Source organism: Myxine glutinosa, chromosome 5 (assembly GCF_964187855.1).
Source record: "Myxine glutinosa chromosome 5, kmMyxGlut1.1, whole genome shotgun sequence".
Taxonomy (NCBI): Eukaryota; Metazoa; Chordata; class Myxini; order Myxiniformes; family Myxinidae; genus Myxine; species Myxine glutinosa.
In genome coordinates, this window is record NC_136265.1 from 171516077 (window position 1) to 171535363 (window position 19287).

At 48.6% G+C, this 19287-nt stretch overlaps 2 protein-coding genes across 3 annotated transcripts in view; both read right to left on the reverse strand.

Moving 5' to 3' along the window:
- The window catches only part of LOC137426742 (calpain-9-like), a 147029-nt gene extending 143799 nt beyond the window's left edge, over positions 1-3230 (reverse strand). Inside the window, exon 1 of the mRNA XM_068115568.2 lies at positions 2956-3230. Within this exon, the coding sequence (XP_067971669.2) occupies positions 2956-3165 (210 nt within the window). The 5' untranslated portion in view covers positions 3166-3230. The remainder of the gene's footprint in view (positions 1-2955) is intronic.
- A 6378-nt stretch (positions 3231-9608) lies between these two features.
- The window catches only part of LOC137426739 (calpain-9), a 107402-nt gene continuing 97723 nt past the window's right edge, over positions 9609-19287 (reverse strand). For both annotated transcript variants that reach the window (XR_010984394.2, XM_068115564.2), the window contains exons 19-20: positions 10033-10091; positions 9609-9876 (exon numbers count right to left, since the gene is read on the reverse strand). Coding sequence is in view for 1 of the 2 variants with exons in the window: in XM_068115564.2 (XP_067971665.1) it covers positions 9850-9876; positions 10033-10091 (86 nt within the window). In the remaining variant the exon portion in view is untranslated. The remainder of the gene's footprint in view (positions 9877-10032; positions 10092-19287) is intronic.

The window sequence follows — 19287 nt, forward strand, 5'->3', positions numbered from 1 at the left end:
GGTGGTTTGCCATTGCCTTCCCAGCAGTACTTTGGCAGGAATTTGGAATTTATTCAGGATGCCGGCGATGGCTCGCCTACTCTTAGTGAAGGACACCGTGGGATCTTTAATGTCCACCAAATAATGCCGGGACACGGGACGCCCGGCTTAACGTGCATCCGAGGGACGGAACACTCATTGATGAATCGCCTGTGAATAATAATAATAATAATAATAAAGGAGTCTTATATAGTCCCATCAAGCAGAGTAAACGACCCTCATGGCGCTTTACATTATCATGCGAACGCACACACACCGCACACACACATATGTGTGCACACCAAACCACACCAAGGTTCTTGGCCGACGAAACAAAGTTTATATCGGTTTCACCAACATGAATAGTGGTAGGAAGTGAACATTGTAGAGGACATCTGTGCGATCTTACAATCATAGACTCTGTTTTAGCATCATTCAGCTGAAGTTTGTTTTGGGTCATCCACGCCTTCACGTCGGCAATACAGCCTTCTAACACTCCAACAGTGGGCACGACTTGCTGAATAGTGCTTCCTTTGTACAGCTGATTGTCGTCCGCAAAGGCGTGGTGATCAACTGAATGTCTGGCAACAAGATCAAATAGAGGCTGAGTGTGCAAAAGAAAGAGGATTCACTGAATCACCAGGATGGCAGTTTATAGCTGTGTCGGGATTCAAACCCAGGCTAGGCAGCTCAGAGACGACTATGTGTAGCTCCAGTACACTATCCTGCCAGCCATCTATTTCATATATGTTGAAACAAAAAGCATAAAAACCCAAAATATTACAGCATGAAGCTTCTCGAAGCACACTCTCTCGCTCAATCACACTTGCACTCACTCACACTTTAATTTACTCTCTCACTCACACTCACACTCTCTATATCACACTCTCACTAAATCACACTCTCACTCACTCTCTATTTCACACTCTCACTCACACTCTCTCACTCACACTCTCTCACTCACGCTCTTTCACTCACACTCTTTCACTCACACTCTTTCACTCACACTCACTCTCTCTCACTCACACTCTCTCACTCACACTCACTCTCTCACTCACACATACTCACTCTCTTTCACTCAAACTTTCTATCTCACACTCTCTTACTCACGCTCTTTCACTCACTCTCTCACTCACTCTCTCACTCACACACACTCACTCTCTTTCACTCAAACTCTCTATCTCACACTCTCTTACTCACACTCTTTCACTCACTCTCTATCTCACATTCTCTCCCTTACACTCTCTCACTCACTCTCTCACTCACACACACTCACTCTCTTTCACTCAAACTCTCTATCTCACACTCTCTTACTCACACTCTTTCACTCACTCTCTCACTCACCCTCTCTCACTCACTCTCTCACTCACACACACTCACTCTCTTTCACTCAAACTCTTTATCTCCCACTCTCCCACTCACACTCTTTCACTCACTCTCTATCTCACATTCTCTCACTTACACTCTCTCACTCACTCTCTCACTCACACACACTCACTCTCTTTCACTCAAACTCTCTATCTCACACTCTCTCACTCACACTATCTCACTCACTCTCTCACTCACACACACTCACTCTCTTTCACTCAAACTCTCTATCTCACACTCTCTTACTCACACTCTCTCACTCACTCTCTCTCACTCACTCTCTCACTCACACACACTCACTCTCTTTCACTCAAACTCTCTATCTCACACTATCTTACTCACACTCTCACACTTTCACTCAAACTCTCTATCTCACACTCTCTTACTCACACTCTTTCACTCACTCTCTCACTCTCTCACTCTCTCACTCTCTCACTCACACACACACACTCTCTTTCACTCAAACTCTTTATCTCACACTCTCTTACTCACACTCTTTCACTCACTCTCTATCTCACATTCTCTCACTTACACTCTCTCACTCACTCTCTCACTCAGTCTCTTTCACTCAAACTCTCTATCTCACACTCTCTTTCACTCACACTCACTCTCTCTCACACTCTCTCATTCACACTCTCTCACTCACACTCACTCTCTATCTCACACTCACACACACTCACTCTCTTTCACTCAAACTCTCTATCTCACACTCTCTTACTCACACTCTCTCACTCACTCTCTCACTCACACTCTCTCACTCACTCTCTCACTCACACACACTCACTCTCTTTCACTCAAACTCTCTATCTCACACTCTCTTACTCACACTCTTTCACTCACTCACTCACTCACTCTCTCACTCACACACACTCACTCTCTTTCACTCAAACTCTTTATCTCACACTCTCTTACTCACACTCTTTCACTCACTCTCTATCTCACATTCTCTCACTTACACTCTCTCACTCACTCTCTCACTCACACACACTCACTCTCTTTCACTCAAACTCTCTATCTCACACTCTCTTACTCACACTCTTTCACTCACTCTCTATCTCACATTCTCTCACTTACACTCTCTCACTCACTCTCTCACTCACACACACTCACTCTCTTTCACTCAAACTCTTTATCTCACACTCTCTTACTCACACTCTTTCACTCACTCTCTATCTCACATTCTCTCACTTACACTCTCTCACTCACTCTCTATCTCACATTCTCTCACTTACACTCTCTCACTCACTCTCTCACTCACACACACTCACTCTCTTTCACTCAAACTCTTTATCTCACACTCTCTTACTCACACTCTTTCACTCACTCTCTATCTCACATTCTCTCACTTACACTCACTCACTCACTCTCTCACTCACACACACTCACTCTCTTTCACTCAAACTCTCTATCCCACACTCTTTCACTCACACTCTCTATCTCACACTCTCTCACTTACACTATCTCACTCACTCTCTCACTCACACTATCTCACTCACTCTCTCACTCACACTCTCTCACTCACACTCTCTCACTCACTGACACACTCTCAACACACTCTCTCCCACTGACCTTCGTTCGTTTCCAGTCAAAGTTGACGCCTGGTTTTCTTCTCGGGAAGAGTGACTTGGCGTTCGCTGGAAATTGTGCGTCTCGAAAAAGTGTTTTCTTCTCCAAACATTCCTGTCTGATTTCCTTGAAACTCATTTTCCTGTTGTTATAGACGGTCGTCGGCCGAACTTCCAAGGAATCCTTCGCTTTGGGAATCGTGTAGGTCGGCATCGTGTGCTCTCGGATCACTGTCCCGACGCGTGTCCCGACCCTCTCCACTATAGATCCGGGTCTGCGCTCTCTCCCCGCTCTTTTATTAGGGACGCGGTACCGACGATCTGAGTGGTTCATGTGCGTCACACCAATGGTGAGACGTCTTCCTAAACCACTCCCAGTACATCTCACTCACATACAAACATCCCTGATCGCGACTCCTTCCCCATCACGACCATTTGTGCTGTTAGCTCCTCTAATACTTGGCCACGAGTCCATTTTCTCAAGTTTCTCCAGTCGTTGGACATCTCTGGCCATGATGGATCCCGTCAGGAAGCTCGTGTTGAAGGCCACACCAATAATGGATGACACAACAATCAGTTCGGAATGTCGCTCCGGTTTATAAACTGGAAATTCGTGGCCACTGTGATCGATTCCAAGGTCTTGAGGATCAATGATGAGTTCCCCTGTTGCTCTCTACTAATGCAGTCGGGTGTGGGTTGTCTGGGATGTCCGAAAGGTACACACACTCGTCTCTGAGTTATCTTGTCTGGGTTTGAATCTTTAAACCGTTACCCCGGATGACCGGATTCATCAATGGGTGGTGCCGTCCGTCCCAGTTTGGGTTGTTGGTGGATGTCAAAGACCCCTCGGCGTCAGCAAATTATCAACGGCCATCCCGGATTGCCTCCAGTTGTAGGTCATTTGTGGTAATATTCCCGGGGATGGTTTATAAAATCTCAGTGAGGTTCTTCTTCATCATTCCTGTTGCTCCAATTATAAGCACTGGTACAATTTCGATGCTCTTCAGCTTCCACGATCTCTTGACCTCATTTTGGAGGTCCTGGTATTTTGGTCATTTTCTTGATTTCTGTGTTGTTTAGGCCAAAATCTCTGGGTACTGATAGCTCAATCATCAATGCTGTGTTTTCCTTTTTGTTCCTGAATGTCCGGACGCAATGCTTTGTTTCTATGTCCACGCTCGATGGAATCATCAGGTTGTACGTGAGCATGATGTCCTCATTTTCAGTGATTGTTCTTGGTTCGTGTTTCCATGAGTTTTCTGCTACTGGGATGTTCAATTTTTTGCAGATATGCCAATGAATCACTTTGCATACTTTGTTGTGCCGTTGTGTGTAAAGTTGTTCTGATAATAGTGTTTTGCATCCCAAGAGCAGGTGACCTGTTACCTCCGCCACTAAAGGTGGTTGGAGGTTATGTTTTCACCCCTGTCTGTCTGTTTGTTTGTCTGTTTGTGAACAAAATATCTCAAAAAGTTGTGGACGGATTCGGACGAAATTTGGCAGAGATGTAGCGCATGTGACAAGGACGAAATGATTAGATTTTGGTGAAGATCCGGATTCGGCTACTGGAATCTTTTAAGTGATTCTTCACCATTGGGAGAAAAACGATATATAGCAGGATATCTCAAAAAGTTGTGGACAGATTCGGACGAAACTTGGTGGACAGGTTGGGTGTGTGAGAAAGACTAATCGTTTCGATTTTGGTGAAGATCTGAATATGGATTCGGCTACCAGTTATTTAATTTTTAAGTGATTCTTCACCATTGAGAGATCGGGTGAAAAGCGATATATAACATGATATTTATAAAAGTTATGGACGAGTTATTGCTAAACTTGTGGACGAGTTGGTTTGGTGACAAGAACAAGCCGATTCGATTTTGGTTCAGGTCTGAATCCAGATCCGGCCTATCAGTGGGGGATGCACAACGTAAACGGTGCACCAGGCGGACGTATGCGCTCTACTGAGTACCCTTCAAGTTACCCTGCGCTCGCGAAGCATAAAGCGGGGTCAAGCATTCAGGTGCGTACGTACGTGTGCCGTGTGCCGTGTCTGCATTTTAAAAATTCATTTTCTCGGCAACCGTTGGTGCGATTGACATGAATGTTTCACCACAGGAGGGCCTCCTCCTGTAGAATATTTTAATGATTGTTATGACGTCATAGGTCACGTGGTACAGGCGCCATCTTGGAACAAAACGTCACACCTCTATATCACTGTAACCACTCCATGGGAAAAAATTGAGACTTAGCTCATTGTCAAGTACTCCCCATGGGGAATTGACCTTTTTTGGTATTTGACCTTTTTTTTGGTATTTGACTTTTTTTTGGTATTTGACCTTTTTTCGGTATTTGACCTTTTTTGGTATTTGACCCTGCCCCAAGGGAAGGGTTCAAATAAGATACTGCTTCCATCCACACCATCTTGCCATGTGGTGATCATAACTACCAAGTTTGGTGAATTTCTGCACAACTGTTTAGGACGGATGGACGGACGGAGCCGACTACAGTATCTCCCCGTTTTTCCAAAAAGCATGGCTATAAAAACACCGCATTGTACCATGTATGGTTAACAATCCCATAATGTGTTGTTGTGCTGTGATGCAATGTTTCACTGAGCTCAACGATTAAATCATCGGATGCGTTAGTGTTTGCTGGCTGTCATGCTTTTGTTTTGATGCAATTCGTAACATAACTTTGAGAAGTCAGTCATCGGATTGAAAGCGATTCGGGAAATGAATGCAAAACTATACAGAAAACAAAAAGGGAAAAGCCTTTTGGTCCATTGTGCCTGCGAGGAACCTTCGGGACTCCTGCCTATTGGCCACAACATAAGGGAAGCTTGTGCCACTTTTTCATACTTGGAGCAGAAATGGTTCGTCTCAATATCTCCGAAAAAAACAACAACCAGGTAATGTATACCATGAGAACAATTTCCATTTGATCAAGGTTTTCTTTGTTGATATATTATAATTATTTCATACAACATTTACTACATTAGAACTCTGCTTCAATCATGAGATTTAAAAAAGAACTGCTTACTCTTCCATATGATCCCCGTTATGATTTGTCCTGTGTGTATTGAGTTTTCAATGGATATCTTAGAGGTATGCACACTCTAATTCATGTTGTATATCCTGGGTTCGAATGCCGACCCAGCTATAAACTGTCATCCGGGTGTTTCACATGCAAGGTCCTCAATCAATGTGTGCGTCGTCCCTCGGATGGATGCTGAGCCAGAGGACCAGCGCTGCTCATTGGTGGACGTCAAAGATCTCACGTTGACTTTCACGAAAACAAATTACTAGTTCCTGTTCTGATTGGCAACTGGAAGTCAACGGCAAACCACCCAGCATGAGCCTTGCCAAGAGCCTGCTTTGTTCGGACTCTGCGTAGAGTATGGTACATTGACGACGATGATGAGAGTTTCGTGTTACTGTGATGTTCCAATGTCCCTTACTGTGACAGAGTCGGTCTTGTTACCTCCGCCACCAAAGGTGGATGGAGGTTATGTTTTCACCCCTGTCTGTCCGTCTGTGAACAAAATATCTTTAAAAGTTGTGGACGGATTCTGAAAAATTTGGCAGAGATGTAGTGTATGTGATGAGAACGAAATGATTCGATTTTGGTGAAGATCCCGATTCGGATACTGGAATTTTTAAAGAGATTCTTCACCATTGGGAGATCGGGCCAAAAACGATACACAGCGGGATATCTCAAAAAGTTGCGAACGGATCTGGAAAAAACTTGGTGGACCGGTTGGGTGTCTGACAAGGACGATTCGATTCTATTTTGGTGAAGATCTGAATATGGATTCGGATATGAGAATTATTTAATTTTTTAAGTGATCCTTCACCATTGGGAGATTGGTCCAAAAACGATACACAGCAGGATATCTCAAAAAGTTGCGAACGGATCTGGACAAAACTTGGTGGACCGGTTGGGTGTCTGACAAGGACGATTCGATTCTATTTTGGTGAAGATCTGAATATGGATTCGGATATGAGAAGTATTTAATTTTTTAAGTGATCCTTCACCATTGGGAGATTGGTCCAAAAACGATACACAGCAGGATATCTCAAAAAGTTACGGATGGATTTGGACGAAACTTGTTGGAGAGGTTGTGTGTCTGACAAAGAAGAATCGATTCGATTTTGGTGAAGATCCGCATCCGGCTAGTATAATTTTAAGTGAATCTTCATCATTGAGTGATATGGCCAACCAAGTGGAGGTGTGCTCTCTACTGAGTGCCGTTGTCGTTAGAAAATGGCATCCTATGCATCTACTCGTGTGTTTGAAACTTAACATGGGTGTTCGCATGTTATCCTATATCCCACATGCCGCCATAACTCACGAGCTCCTGCGATCTTTCGCTAATTAAACGTTTAGCAGTTATCGGTCAAATATAACACCAAACTCACAGCGGTGCAATTACACCGAGTGGAGACCTGAACAAATTGACGGTGACCAAATCCATTTCGTGTGACAGGTTTCACCAAGGTGGGTCACTCTCAGTACAAGACAATTTCTGTGTTCTGACCGATTATTACAGTTTTGACACGTCTTGGGATGAGCTGAACTCCTAAAAGTTTTAAGTTCACGCAACACTTGAGTGCGTTTGTGGAGTTTGCAAAGTTTGTGCTCAACCCTCCTCCAGATGTCAGACATATCAGCAATTGCAAAAAATTACAAGGACATTGGGAGACGATGGAGAAATGAACACAGTATACAAGATTTGAACCTGTGATCCCTGCATCATGAGCTTATGTGCTTAGAATGGCATCATGTAAACATGGACGTTGCTATCTCTAGGAGGTGAGACATCTCTGACACACTGACCAAATCCCAAATTACTGCCCTAACTATTGTTGAGAAGGCAATGGCAAACCACCCAGCATAACTCTTGGAAATAAACTACTTTGGCAACATCAACGCTCTGTAAAAATACAGTATGGTAGATGTCGTCATCAAACTGGACATGGTATACCGGTGGCTCGCCCTTAATACTGCCTTGGCTACTCCAATTACCAATGCCACAAAGAAGGCCAAAACATGTGAGATGAGTAGATTAATCTACAGAATTGCACAGAGTAATCTTCAAAATGCACGTAAACATGAGAACATTATTGTTTGCAATAGCAGGAAATAAGAAGGAAAGAGGATGCATGGATATGTCCTTACTGCCACCCTCTTCCACCCCTTTTCCTAAAATCATCTGGCACAATGCAAGGGTGGAGCTGTAGCTGTGAAAATAAATCTGACTTAATCTTTACATTAATTAAATTATTCGAGTTAGCTGCGAAGGTTGCACGGCTGCGAGTGAGACGTGGCTGTGAAATGGCGGTTGTGCCAACTCATCGGGCACGTTCTCCACCATGGGTACATTTAATGGTGCTCTGCGTTCTGCAAATACCAAATTCGGTTTTATTACCTGCGCTCGCGAAGCGAAAAGCAAGGTTAGGCATTCGGTTGCGTACATGCGTACGTGTCTGCATTTTGAAAATTCATTTTCTCGGCAACTGTTGGTCCGATTGACACGAAATTTTAACATAGCAGTGCCTCCGCCTGTATAATTGTTTTATTCATAATTATGACGTCATTGGTCACGAGGTATGGACGCCATCTTGGGAAAACGTCACACTTCTATATCTCTGAAACCACTCCATGGAAAAAATTAAGACCTGGCTCATTGTCAACTACTCCCCATGGGGAAAAAGATATGTTAATGATGATGTCATTGGTGCCATCGTTATGACGTCATAATTCGACAAGTACAACACTTATCCGATCATTGTGAATTTTTTTTCTTTCAGCATCTGATGGACACGAAATTTTCACCATAGGAGCGCCTCCTTCTGCAGAATATTTTATTGATAATAATGACGTCATATGTCATGTGGTACAGGCGCCATCTTGGAAAAACCGAAAAACGTTGCACCTCTATATCTTGAAAACCACTCTATGGAAAAAATTGAAACGTGGCTCATTGTAAATAACTCCATATGGGGAATAGGTGTTGTTAACGATGACGCCATTGGTGCCATAATTATGACGTCATAATTCGACAGGGACAATGCTTAGTCTGATCAGTTTGAAATTTATTGAGCATGATCTATGCAACAATTATATTAGAGAATACAAATTTATGATGTCATCACTCACGTGGTCTGGCAGCCATATTGGATCAAAGAAAAAAAATGTTCAAAAACAGAAGAGTTGGCTCGCAACAATTTGACTGCGCAGGGTAAGTATTCTATGAATACCATATAGTTTGTAGAGTGTATTCCAATCACGATACAAATTGTTGTATTTTGCCTTATTATAATAATACAAGTTCTCTTCCAAGCAACTTCAACACAGGAGGAGGCTATCGAGCCAAATCACAGCCTGCACAAAGGTTGCCAACCTATGGCAATCCCATGCTCTATCCTTTTTAAATGCTGAGCGTCAAGCAATGAAGCAGCACATCCCATTTTAAAAGTCTTTGACTCGGCCGTTCCAATCACCGACTTTCCAGACTCAGAGTTGACCCTTTAACCATTATAACTTCACCTTTACCTTTGTAAAGTGGGCAGTACAATAATAAGCTGGTAATTTAATGAATTCTGGACGCTCAGTCTTGAGTTATTTTGTTCTGTGTAGGAACAAAGAATGACCATGCAACATTCCTCATGTTTATTTCGTCTTTTGACAATGTCACCATGATATGGCAGTTTGCATGCAAATATGAAAATAGTTCAAAAATATCTTGACATAAGTACCACCACCTCTAAGTGAATAATGTTTTAAACGTAAACGAAGAGGTGAAATTTCCAAAAGATGCCGATGCTATACTGGTGTACGTTTACTGTCAATGCCATCATCCTCACAACAAGGATTGCATGTATCCGGACGTCATTTGTCAGGCGTACATGGTGACGTACAGCCACTGTGGAGGAAAAGAGAAAGAGCTACAATCAATACAAGTAAGCCGCAATAACAAATACGTGGCAAAACCGCAGCACTGGAATCAGAATGTATGCAATGCCTCAGTCAGTGTGCATCTTCACAATATGCAAATAGCCTTTTAACATATTCGCCTTACCTTTGTAAAAGGCATCTTCACAAACCTTTTATTTTCTGGATCCATTGCATAAAACGTTCCTGTGAGAGCAACCAGGCAGATTTGAGTATTCATTCATCAAAAAGTTTTCTTTAAGCACAGTATTCATCGTCATTTAGTGTGCAGCTAAAATTTCTTGGAATCGACGAAAGAAGATAAAGCTTTGGGGCCCGATAAACTTTTGGTAAACATATGAAAATTCATGAAATCTAGATACAAAATGGAAAGTGTATCTCACTTCTGGACCTTGTTGTATTCAGTAACTAGCAGAGGTACCCGGCTTTGCACGGGAGTGGGAGGAGGAGGGGAGGGGGAAGAGGAGGGGAGGGGAACGGGGGGGAGGGGGGAGGGGGAAGCGGGGGAGGAGGAGGGGAGGGGGAAGAGGAGGGGAGGGGAATGGGGGGGGGGAGGGGGAAGGGGGGGGAGGGGAAGGGGGGGAGGGAAGGGTGCGGGGGTGCCCAGGGGAAGAAGGGCCCCTCCCCTCCCCCCTCCCCCCCCTTTCCCCTCCCCCCCCTCCCCTCCCCCTTCCCCCTCCCCCTCCCCCCTTCCCCCTCCCCTCCCCCCTCCCATCCCCTTCCCCCTCGTTCCCCTCCCCTTCTCTTCCCCCTCCCCTCCTCCTCCCCCTTCACACCAGGGGGGTTGACTCAGCCTGTCATCCCACCGAGGTCGGAAGTCGGAACTCATTGTCGTCAAATAAATGTAGCCTGTATGTTTCACTCTTTGTCACATGCCGTTGGTCCCATGTCAATCGGATGAAGTTGAAAAATTAACGTTACGAAGGTTCTCTGGGACGTACTGATTCCGAATAATGAAGTTGAAAAATTAACGTTCCGAAATACGCTAATTACGCTAACAGAAGCGCTGGAGGGAGCACTGCGCTCCCTCCCTTAGATTCCCTCCCTCTTCTGCTAGCGCTAATTACGCGTAACACACTAATTTTAAAACCCGAAGTTGTTTTAATTTTAAGGTGTGCTGTAGTCAGAAGCGCTAGAAGCGCTGCGCTCCCTCCCTTCGAATCCCTCTCTCTTCTGCTAGTGCTAATTATGCGTAATACGCTAATTTTAAAACCCGAAATTTTTTAAATTTTATGTCTCCGTGACATTCCTGGGACCATCCCGAGTCGAACAGTACTTGCCGCTCGCAAATCCGTCCACGGGTTCTCGAGATCTTAGAGATTGTAGACACATACATACATAGACACATACATAGATCAGGATACAGACACAGAGGCCAACTCTACTTTATATATATAGAGGTACCCGGCTTTGCACGGGAGTGGGTTACTTTGGGCCAGTGGGTTACTTTACATTAATGAGTAAATGTTTTTAACTCACCTGTTATTTGGGTTGTAGGCGTTCTGGTAGACGGTAGTAAGGTTGTCGGCAGTAGCTGTGTTCTAGGCTGGCTGCTAGACGTTAGTGGGGTTGGAGGTGGGCTGGTAGACGATAGATGGTGTCTGTCGGCGGGCTGGTTTGATACATATCGCAATCCATAATTATGGAGTGGGGCTGGCAAAAGACACATAGAATACTCCCTTGCCCTCTCCCGAGCAACGCCTGGCACCTCCTGTAGTCAATATATCAGTTCTACAGGGCCTCTGTGTAAACAACGTTCCGCGTTTTACTTTCGGGTGCCAAGATGGTAAGTTTTTCTTTGCTGGAAGTGCGAGAGGCCGCCACATACAGCTGACCATGGGTGAAGCAAGGCACGGACAGGTCCACTCCAATGGCCTTGAATGTCTGACCTTGTGATTTGTTGATTGTTATAGAAAAACATGGCTTGCATGGAAACTGGAGGCGACGAAACTGGAAAGGCAGCTCTGAATCTGATGGCATAAGTGGTATTCTGGGCAGAAGGATGACTTCACTTTTGTATGGCCCACAGGAAATGGTGGCCTCGATAACATTGGCATGAAGGCGGGTGACAAAGCAGCGAGTGCCATTGGTGGTCTTTGGTGGCTCCATGTTTCGGAGTATCATGATTGGGACACCGATCTTGAGAATCAGAATGTGTGGCGGCATTCCTGACAGCTCAATGGAGTTGAGCAGTTCAACGGGGTAGGTGACTGCCTCATCATCACAGATGGCACTGTCAACAGACTTGTACCTTCTCTCCTCACCAGGAAACTCAGACATGAGCCAGGTATTGAGCTTACTCACATTGGTGTTCAGAGGAGAGAGAATTGCTCGCTCAGCCAGCCACTCATGATTGTGAGCATTGGCAACCAAACATGGGTACACATCAGCCTTGAGCTCCTCCAATGTCTTCACAACCTTCCCCAGCCCAGTAGGGATTGTGATGGTGTCTGGTGCAGCTGTTAATGGGATCTGTCCATTGCCAACTTCCAGGAGCATTTTGGAAAAGTCAGCTGCCCCTTGATCCCCAGACAAATGCGTTCGCATGTTCCTTGTTAGGTGTTTGACAGTCACATGACGCCAGAGGTCGGAAGTTTTTAGACTGGCATTCACAATGTTGGCCCTTGTGCCCCTCTTGACCACAGGCAAGATCTGGCAGAAATCTCCACAGAGCAGCGTGGGTATGCCTCCCATGGGTCTGTGCACGCCTGTTATGTCCTGTAAAGTGCGGTCTACAGCTTCATACGCTGATTTGTGGGTCATTGGTGCTTCGTCCACAATGATGACAGCTGCATCGTTTATGACCCTGGCCAAGGCTGTGCCACGCTTGATGCCACATGTTGCTTGCTCCTTGGTGTGGGCGTCAAGTGGAATTTTGAATGTGCTGTGTAGTGTCCGCCCACCCTGGAGCAGTGTTGCAGCAATGCCACTGGATGCAGTTGCAAGGGCGATCTTTCCTTGGGATCGGATATGTTTGAGGATGGCATTGATGACGAAACTCTTGCCTGTGCCACCTGGCGCATCCAAGAAGATTATGTTACTGTGCCTCATGCCACTGTTGACGCTACCTTGTTCGACCAGTTGAAGGACTGCATTGTAGACATCACGCTGGTCATCAGTCAGCTGTTCAAGGAGATCATTGGCCTGAATTGTCAACTGATCTTGGTCATAATCTACCTCTCTGAAGTACTCCCTTGCGAGCCTCTCATCTGTGCCCCTCTGTGGTATTGGGAAGTCATACGAACTGAGAACACTGCCACCCATCAGCAACACCTTGTCCTCAAGTGCGCAGAGTGCCAGGTTGTAAACCTCATCATTGTAGCAAGCCGCAACATTACCAATATGGCGACGGTGCTGGAATAGGTAGTCTTCGGATAGCAGGTTACGAAAGTCCTCCCAGAGTGCACGTGGATTGCTGGGGAAGCAGCTGGTGAGAATGATGGCCAATAGGCTCCTGAGGTTTGATGCTGACTGGCTGATTCCTGCTTCCTCCATAGCAAGGTGAAGATGCTGGTCATTTTCCAAGAGTCCTCTTGCCAGGCATGCTTCACGGAAGGACAATTCTTGACCATCTACACTTCTCAGGGCATTGAAGGAAGTGGGACCACATATGTCAGTCAGAAGGAGGCGAACGTAGTAGCAGTCGCCTTGCCGTGGACTGATGCTGTACATGCGGCCAATAGCTGAAACTTCGTGGACAGTAAAATCTCCTCTAACAACCACGCCTCCTTGCTTGCGCCTGGTCCACTTCTTGCTTGACTTATCCCAGGTGTAGTACTGTGGCACCTCATGGTACTTGAGTGTCTTGGCGAAATCATCATGGCTGCAGAGATCAAACACTGGTGTTGTAGTGGGGTTGGGTGGTATAATTGACAATGTAAAATTGCGGCTTGTTAAATGATGCAAATTTACAAAAACTTGAACACTTAACATATTTTGTAAGTTAATATTGTTAACTCACCTGTTACCGGTGTTGTAGGTGGCCTGGTAGACGGTAGTGGGGTTGCCGGCGGGCTGGTTAATGGAAGTGGGGTTGCAGGCGGTCCGGTAGACGGTAGTGGTGTTGTAGACGGTAGACGTTAGTCTGTGGTTAACGTTCCGAAATACGCTAATTACGCTAACAGAAGCGCTGGAGGGAGCACTGCGCTCCCTCCCTTAGATTCCCTCCCTCTTCTGCTAGCGCTAATTACGCGTAACACACTAATTTTAAAACCCGAAGTTTTTTTAATTTTAAGGTGTGCTGTAGTCAGAAGCGCTAGAAGCGCTGCGCTCCCTCCCTTCGAATCCCTCTCTCTTCTGCCGCTTCTGCGCCGGCAATGCTTCTGCTACGCTAATTTTAAAACCCGAAATTTTTAAAATGTTTATGTCTCCGTGACATTCCTGGGACCATCCCGAGTCGAACAGTACTTTCCGCTCGCAAATCCGTCCACGGGTTCTCGAGATCTTAGAGATTGTAGACCCGAAGTTTTTTTAATTTTAAGGTGTGCTGTAGTCAGAAGCGCTAGAAGCGCTGCGCTCCCTCCCTTCGAATCCCTCTCTCTTCTGCTAGTGCTAATAATACGCTAATTTTAAAACCCGAAATTTTTTAAATGTTTATGTCTCCGTGACATTCCTGGGACCATCCCGAGTCGAACAGTACTTTCCGCTCGCAAATCCGTCCACGGGTTCTCGAGATCTTAGAGATTGTAGACCCGAAGTTTTTTAAATTTTAAGGTGTGCTGTAGTCAGAAGCGCTAGAAGCGCTGCGCTCCCTCCCTTCGAATCCCTCTCTCTTCTGCTAGTGCTAATAATACGCTAATTTTAAAACCCGAAATTTTTTAAATGTTTATGTCTCCGTGACATTCCTGGGACCATCCCGAGTCGAACAGTACTTTCCGCTCGCAAATCCGTCCACGGGTTCTCGAGATCTTAGAGATCATAGATAGAGGCCAACTCTACTTTATATATATAGATTCATCTGGGTATGTAATGCCTATAACCAGTATTGTTACAATATCGCTCCCTGGACTATTTTACGATCTAGGGATGGTGGCACTGACAGAGAGACAACAACAGAGGCTGCAGGTTTGCGAGAACAACTGGGGCTGGGGGATTGCAGGAGGGAAGAGGGTGGATAGAAGGAGTATGGATGAACTGAGCACAATAACTGCTAACTGGCCATGACAGCACACAAAGCACAACAACTCAACTGACTGTGAACGTGGGTGTTTATTATTATTTATTCTCAACTGTTGCAGAACTAAGTTCCACCTCCGATGGATTGATATGCTGGAGCGCAGCTCCGGTGCACTCCAGCTGGACTACACTCTTGCATGAGACAACCTCAGTCAGATAGTCAGTAACCTCAGCCTATGTTTAAATTGTTTACACATAAAACCAAAGCATTCAATGTGGAACGGGAGAGGATATTTTAATAACTTACAGGTACTGTATATTTATTATGTACGTTCAAATAAAACATTACCAGGCGAATCAGGAAGGGGGTGGGACGGCATGGAAGCAGAAAGAGGACGGGACACTGGGGAAAATGAAACATTTAACTTGAATTGTTGTTGTGATATCATTTACAATTATTGATGAAGTTTAAAAAATCCAAGTCAAATGACTTTTAAATGATCACAAAATCATTATCGGGTCGGTACATGCATGGGGCCATGTTTTCCTGATTCGACACGAATGTCGATGACATGGTTTGAATAAAGTTGTGCTTCTATGTTGTGCTTATTCTATATTATATATATATAATATATAATATATATATATATATATAATTAATTTCAAAGCAGTATATTTCACGATGGCAACATGTTACAATTACACAAAAAGTTACAAACGGTTTAATGAGTTATTGAAGGAGCTGGGGCTCCCACGTCGATCGGAAGAATGGACGCGACAAAAAGCTGGAATTCATCCGAGTTGCTTTAATCAAACCAAACACTCAGGCACTCTGAAAAGCCCGTTTATCGGGCAGCAATATATATACATATTATCCCGGAGCGTTTGCCCAGGAAAGGCGAGAGGGGGCGTGGCCCAGCGTCCCGACCGAGGCCTGGCAAGTTGAGCGCGGGCCTGCCCGGGCGTCCTGGACGAGCCGGGCATGGTGATCGCTCCGCGTCCTTGATAGGTGCAAGGCGATTGTGAAAACCCAGCGGTAGCCGCTACACACGTCCCCCCAGAATCGACTTGCACCGGCAGGGTCAATTTGAGGGGGGTCCTGATGACCCGGCCGAAGCGACCCCTGGCGGGTCGTGGGAGGGGGTCCGGTGTGGTGGTGGGCGGTCGAGTGGGGGGCACCGTGGACGGGGGGCGGCCTCGCCGTGGTGGAAGGGCCACAAGTGGTGGGTGGTCGACGTCCACGTGCGCCGGCTTGAGGCGGTCCACCGCAATCCGGTCCGACCTGCCGCCGATGTCGATGACGAACGACTTGTCGTCCCGTCGCAGCACCCGGAAGGGCCCGTCGTACGGCGGCCGGAGTGGCCCCCGATGTGCGTCGTGACGCACAAAAACATACTCCGCTGTGCGAAGTGCTGGGGGGACGTAGGACTGGGGGTCACCGTGGTGGGATGTTGGCACGGGGGCAAACCGTCGGGCGGCCTCCTGGAGGTCCGAGCGCTGGTGAGCTGCGGACCAGGGACTGGTAGCGTCGGGCACGAATTCGCCCGGGACGCGTAGCGCCTGGCCATAGACAAGCTCGGCGGTGGATGCCTGGAGGTCCTCCTTGGGGGCCGTGCGGAGGCCCAAAAGGACCCACGGCAGCCGGTCGGCCCAACTGCCGTCTTGAAGGCCGGCCATGAGCGCGGCCTTCATGGAGCGGTGGAATCGCTCGCACAACCCGTTTGCGTGGGGGTGGTAGGCCGTAGTACGGTGGAGCTTGACCCCCAGGTTGCGGGCGACCGCGCCCCACAGCTCGGAGGTGAACTGTGGTCCGCGGTCTGACGAGATGTCCGCCGGTGCGCCGAAGCGGGCGACCCAGGTGGCGATGAAAGCCTGCGCCACGTCGGCGGTGGTGGTGGAGACGAGGGGAACGGCCTCCGGCCACCTGGTGGTCCTGTCCACCATGGTGAGCAGGTGTGTGAACCCCCGTGACGGGGGGAGGGGGCCCACCAGATCCACGTTGACGTGGTCGAAACGTCGTTCGGGCACGGTGAAAGGTGCCAGCGGGGCCTGGGTGTGTCGGTGGACCTTGGCCCGTTGGCAGGCCGTGCAGGTGCTGGTCCAATCGTGGACGTCCCGACGAAGGCCGTGCCAGACGAATCGCGCTGACACCAGCTTCTGGGAAGCTTTCCGGCCCGGGTGGGAAAGGCCGTGGAGGGAGGCGAAGATGCGGCGTTGCCAGGTGACGGGCACGATGGGGCGAGGCTGGCCTTGGGAGACGTCGCAGAGCAGGACAGTGTCCGCGAAGGGGATGTCGGCCAGGCGGAGGCCCGTGTCCGCCGCCCGGAGGGCTTGCACCGTGGTGTTGGTGGTTTGGTCCGCCGCCATAAGCGCAAAGTCCACGCCCAGGTGGACCGCGTTCGCGCTGGCCCGGGAAAGACAGTCGGCCACGGCGTTGTTTTTGCCGGCGACGTGCCGGATGTCCGTGGTAAACTCCGACATGGCGGAGAGGTGGCGCTGTTGGCGGGCCGACCACGGCTCCGTGACCTTGGCCATGGCGTAAACCAACGGCTTGTGGTCGACGAACGCCGTGAAAGGTCGGCCCTCCAGGAGGTGGCGGAAATGGCGGACGGCCAGGTGTAGACCGAGGAGCTCCCGGTCAAACGTGCTGTATTTGAGCTCGTTCGGCCGGAGCTGCCGGCTGAAAAAAGCGAGTGGCTGCCAAACCCCGTTCACCCATTGCTCATGTACGGCGCCCACCGCGTAGTCGGAGGCATCCGTGGTGAGGGCGATGGGAGCGTTGAGCACCGGGTGAGCGAGCAGTGTTGCGTCGGCGAGGGCCCGCTTTGAGCTTTGGAAGGTCGCATCCATTGCTGCGGACCAGGCGATGTCGTGCTTGGCCGGCTTGCCCCGGAGGGCTTCGTAGAGGGGCCGCATGAGTTGAGCAGCGCGGGGCACGAAGCGGTGATAAAAATTCACCATTTCCAGGAATTCCTGCAGGGCCTTTATGGTGCGGGGACGCGGGAACGTGGTGATGGCCTCGACCTTGGTTGGCAGCGGCACGGCCCCGTTCTTGGTGATGTGGTGGCCCAAAAAATCAACGGCCGTCGTGCCGAAGTGGCATTTGGCCGGGTTGACGATGAGGCCGTGCTCGCTGAGGCGACCGAACAGTGTTCGGAGGTGGAGGAGATGCTCGGCCCGGGACGTGCTGGCGACGAGGATGTCGTCCAGGTAAACGAAAAGGAACGGCAGGTCACGCAGCACGCCGTCCATCAAGCGCTGGAACGCCTGAGCCGCGTTCTTGAGACCAAACGGCATCCGCAAGAATTCGAATAAGCCGAACGGCGTGATGACTGCCGTTTTAGGGACGTCGGCCGCCCTGACAGGTACCTGGTGATATCCCCGTATGAGATCAATTTTCGAAAAAATGACCCGTCCCACCAGACGGGCGGAGAAGTCTTGGATATGCGGGATCGGGTACCTGTCGGGGGTGGTAGCGTCATTGAGACGGCGGTAGTCACCACACGGGCGCCATCCACCCCCCGGCTTTGGCACGATGTGCAGTGGCGAGGCCCACGCGCTATCGGAGCGCCGCACGATGCCGAGGTGCTCCAACGCGTCGAATTCGGCCTTCGCCACGGCGAGCTTGGCTGGGTCGAGGCGGCGGGCCCTGGCGTAGACCGGCGGGCCCGTGGTTGGTATGTGGTGCTCGATCCCATGCCGTACTGCGACGGCCGAAAACGTCGGCCGCGTGAGGGCCGGGAACTCCGTGAGCAGACGAGCAAACTCGTTCGCCGCCGGGACGGCGCATGCCAGCTCGGTCGGCGCGGAGCTGCTCAATGTGCATACCAGGGAGCTGAAGGTTTCGGCGTTGATTAAACGACGCCGTTGGACGTCCACCAGCAGTCCGTGTGCGCAGAGGAAGTCGGCGCCTAGCAGAGCCATGGGCACGTTTGCGGTTACAAACGTCCAAGCAAAGCGTTGGCCGCCGAAGCAGAGGGTGACGTTGCGCGGGCCGAAGGTGCGGATGGTCGATCCGTTGGCCGCAACCAAGGAGGGGCCGCAAACCGCGGATTGCCTGTCCTGGTCAGAGGCGGGTATGACGCTCAGTTGGGCGCCGGTGTCGCACAGGAAGCGCCGTCCGGACGCTTTATCCGTGATGAACAGTAAGTTGCCCGTGTGGCCGGCGCTCATGGCTGGTAATGAACGCCGGCCCGGCCGTTTCCCGGCCTGCCGAAGGTGCACGGGGGTCGGCATGTCCGGGCCTTCTGTCCGAACCTGGCATGAT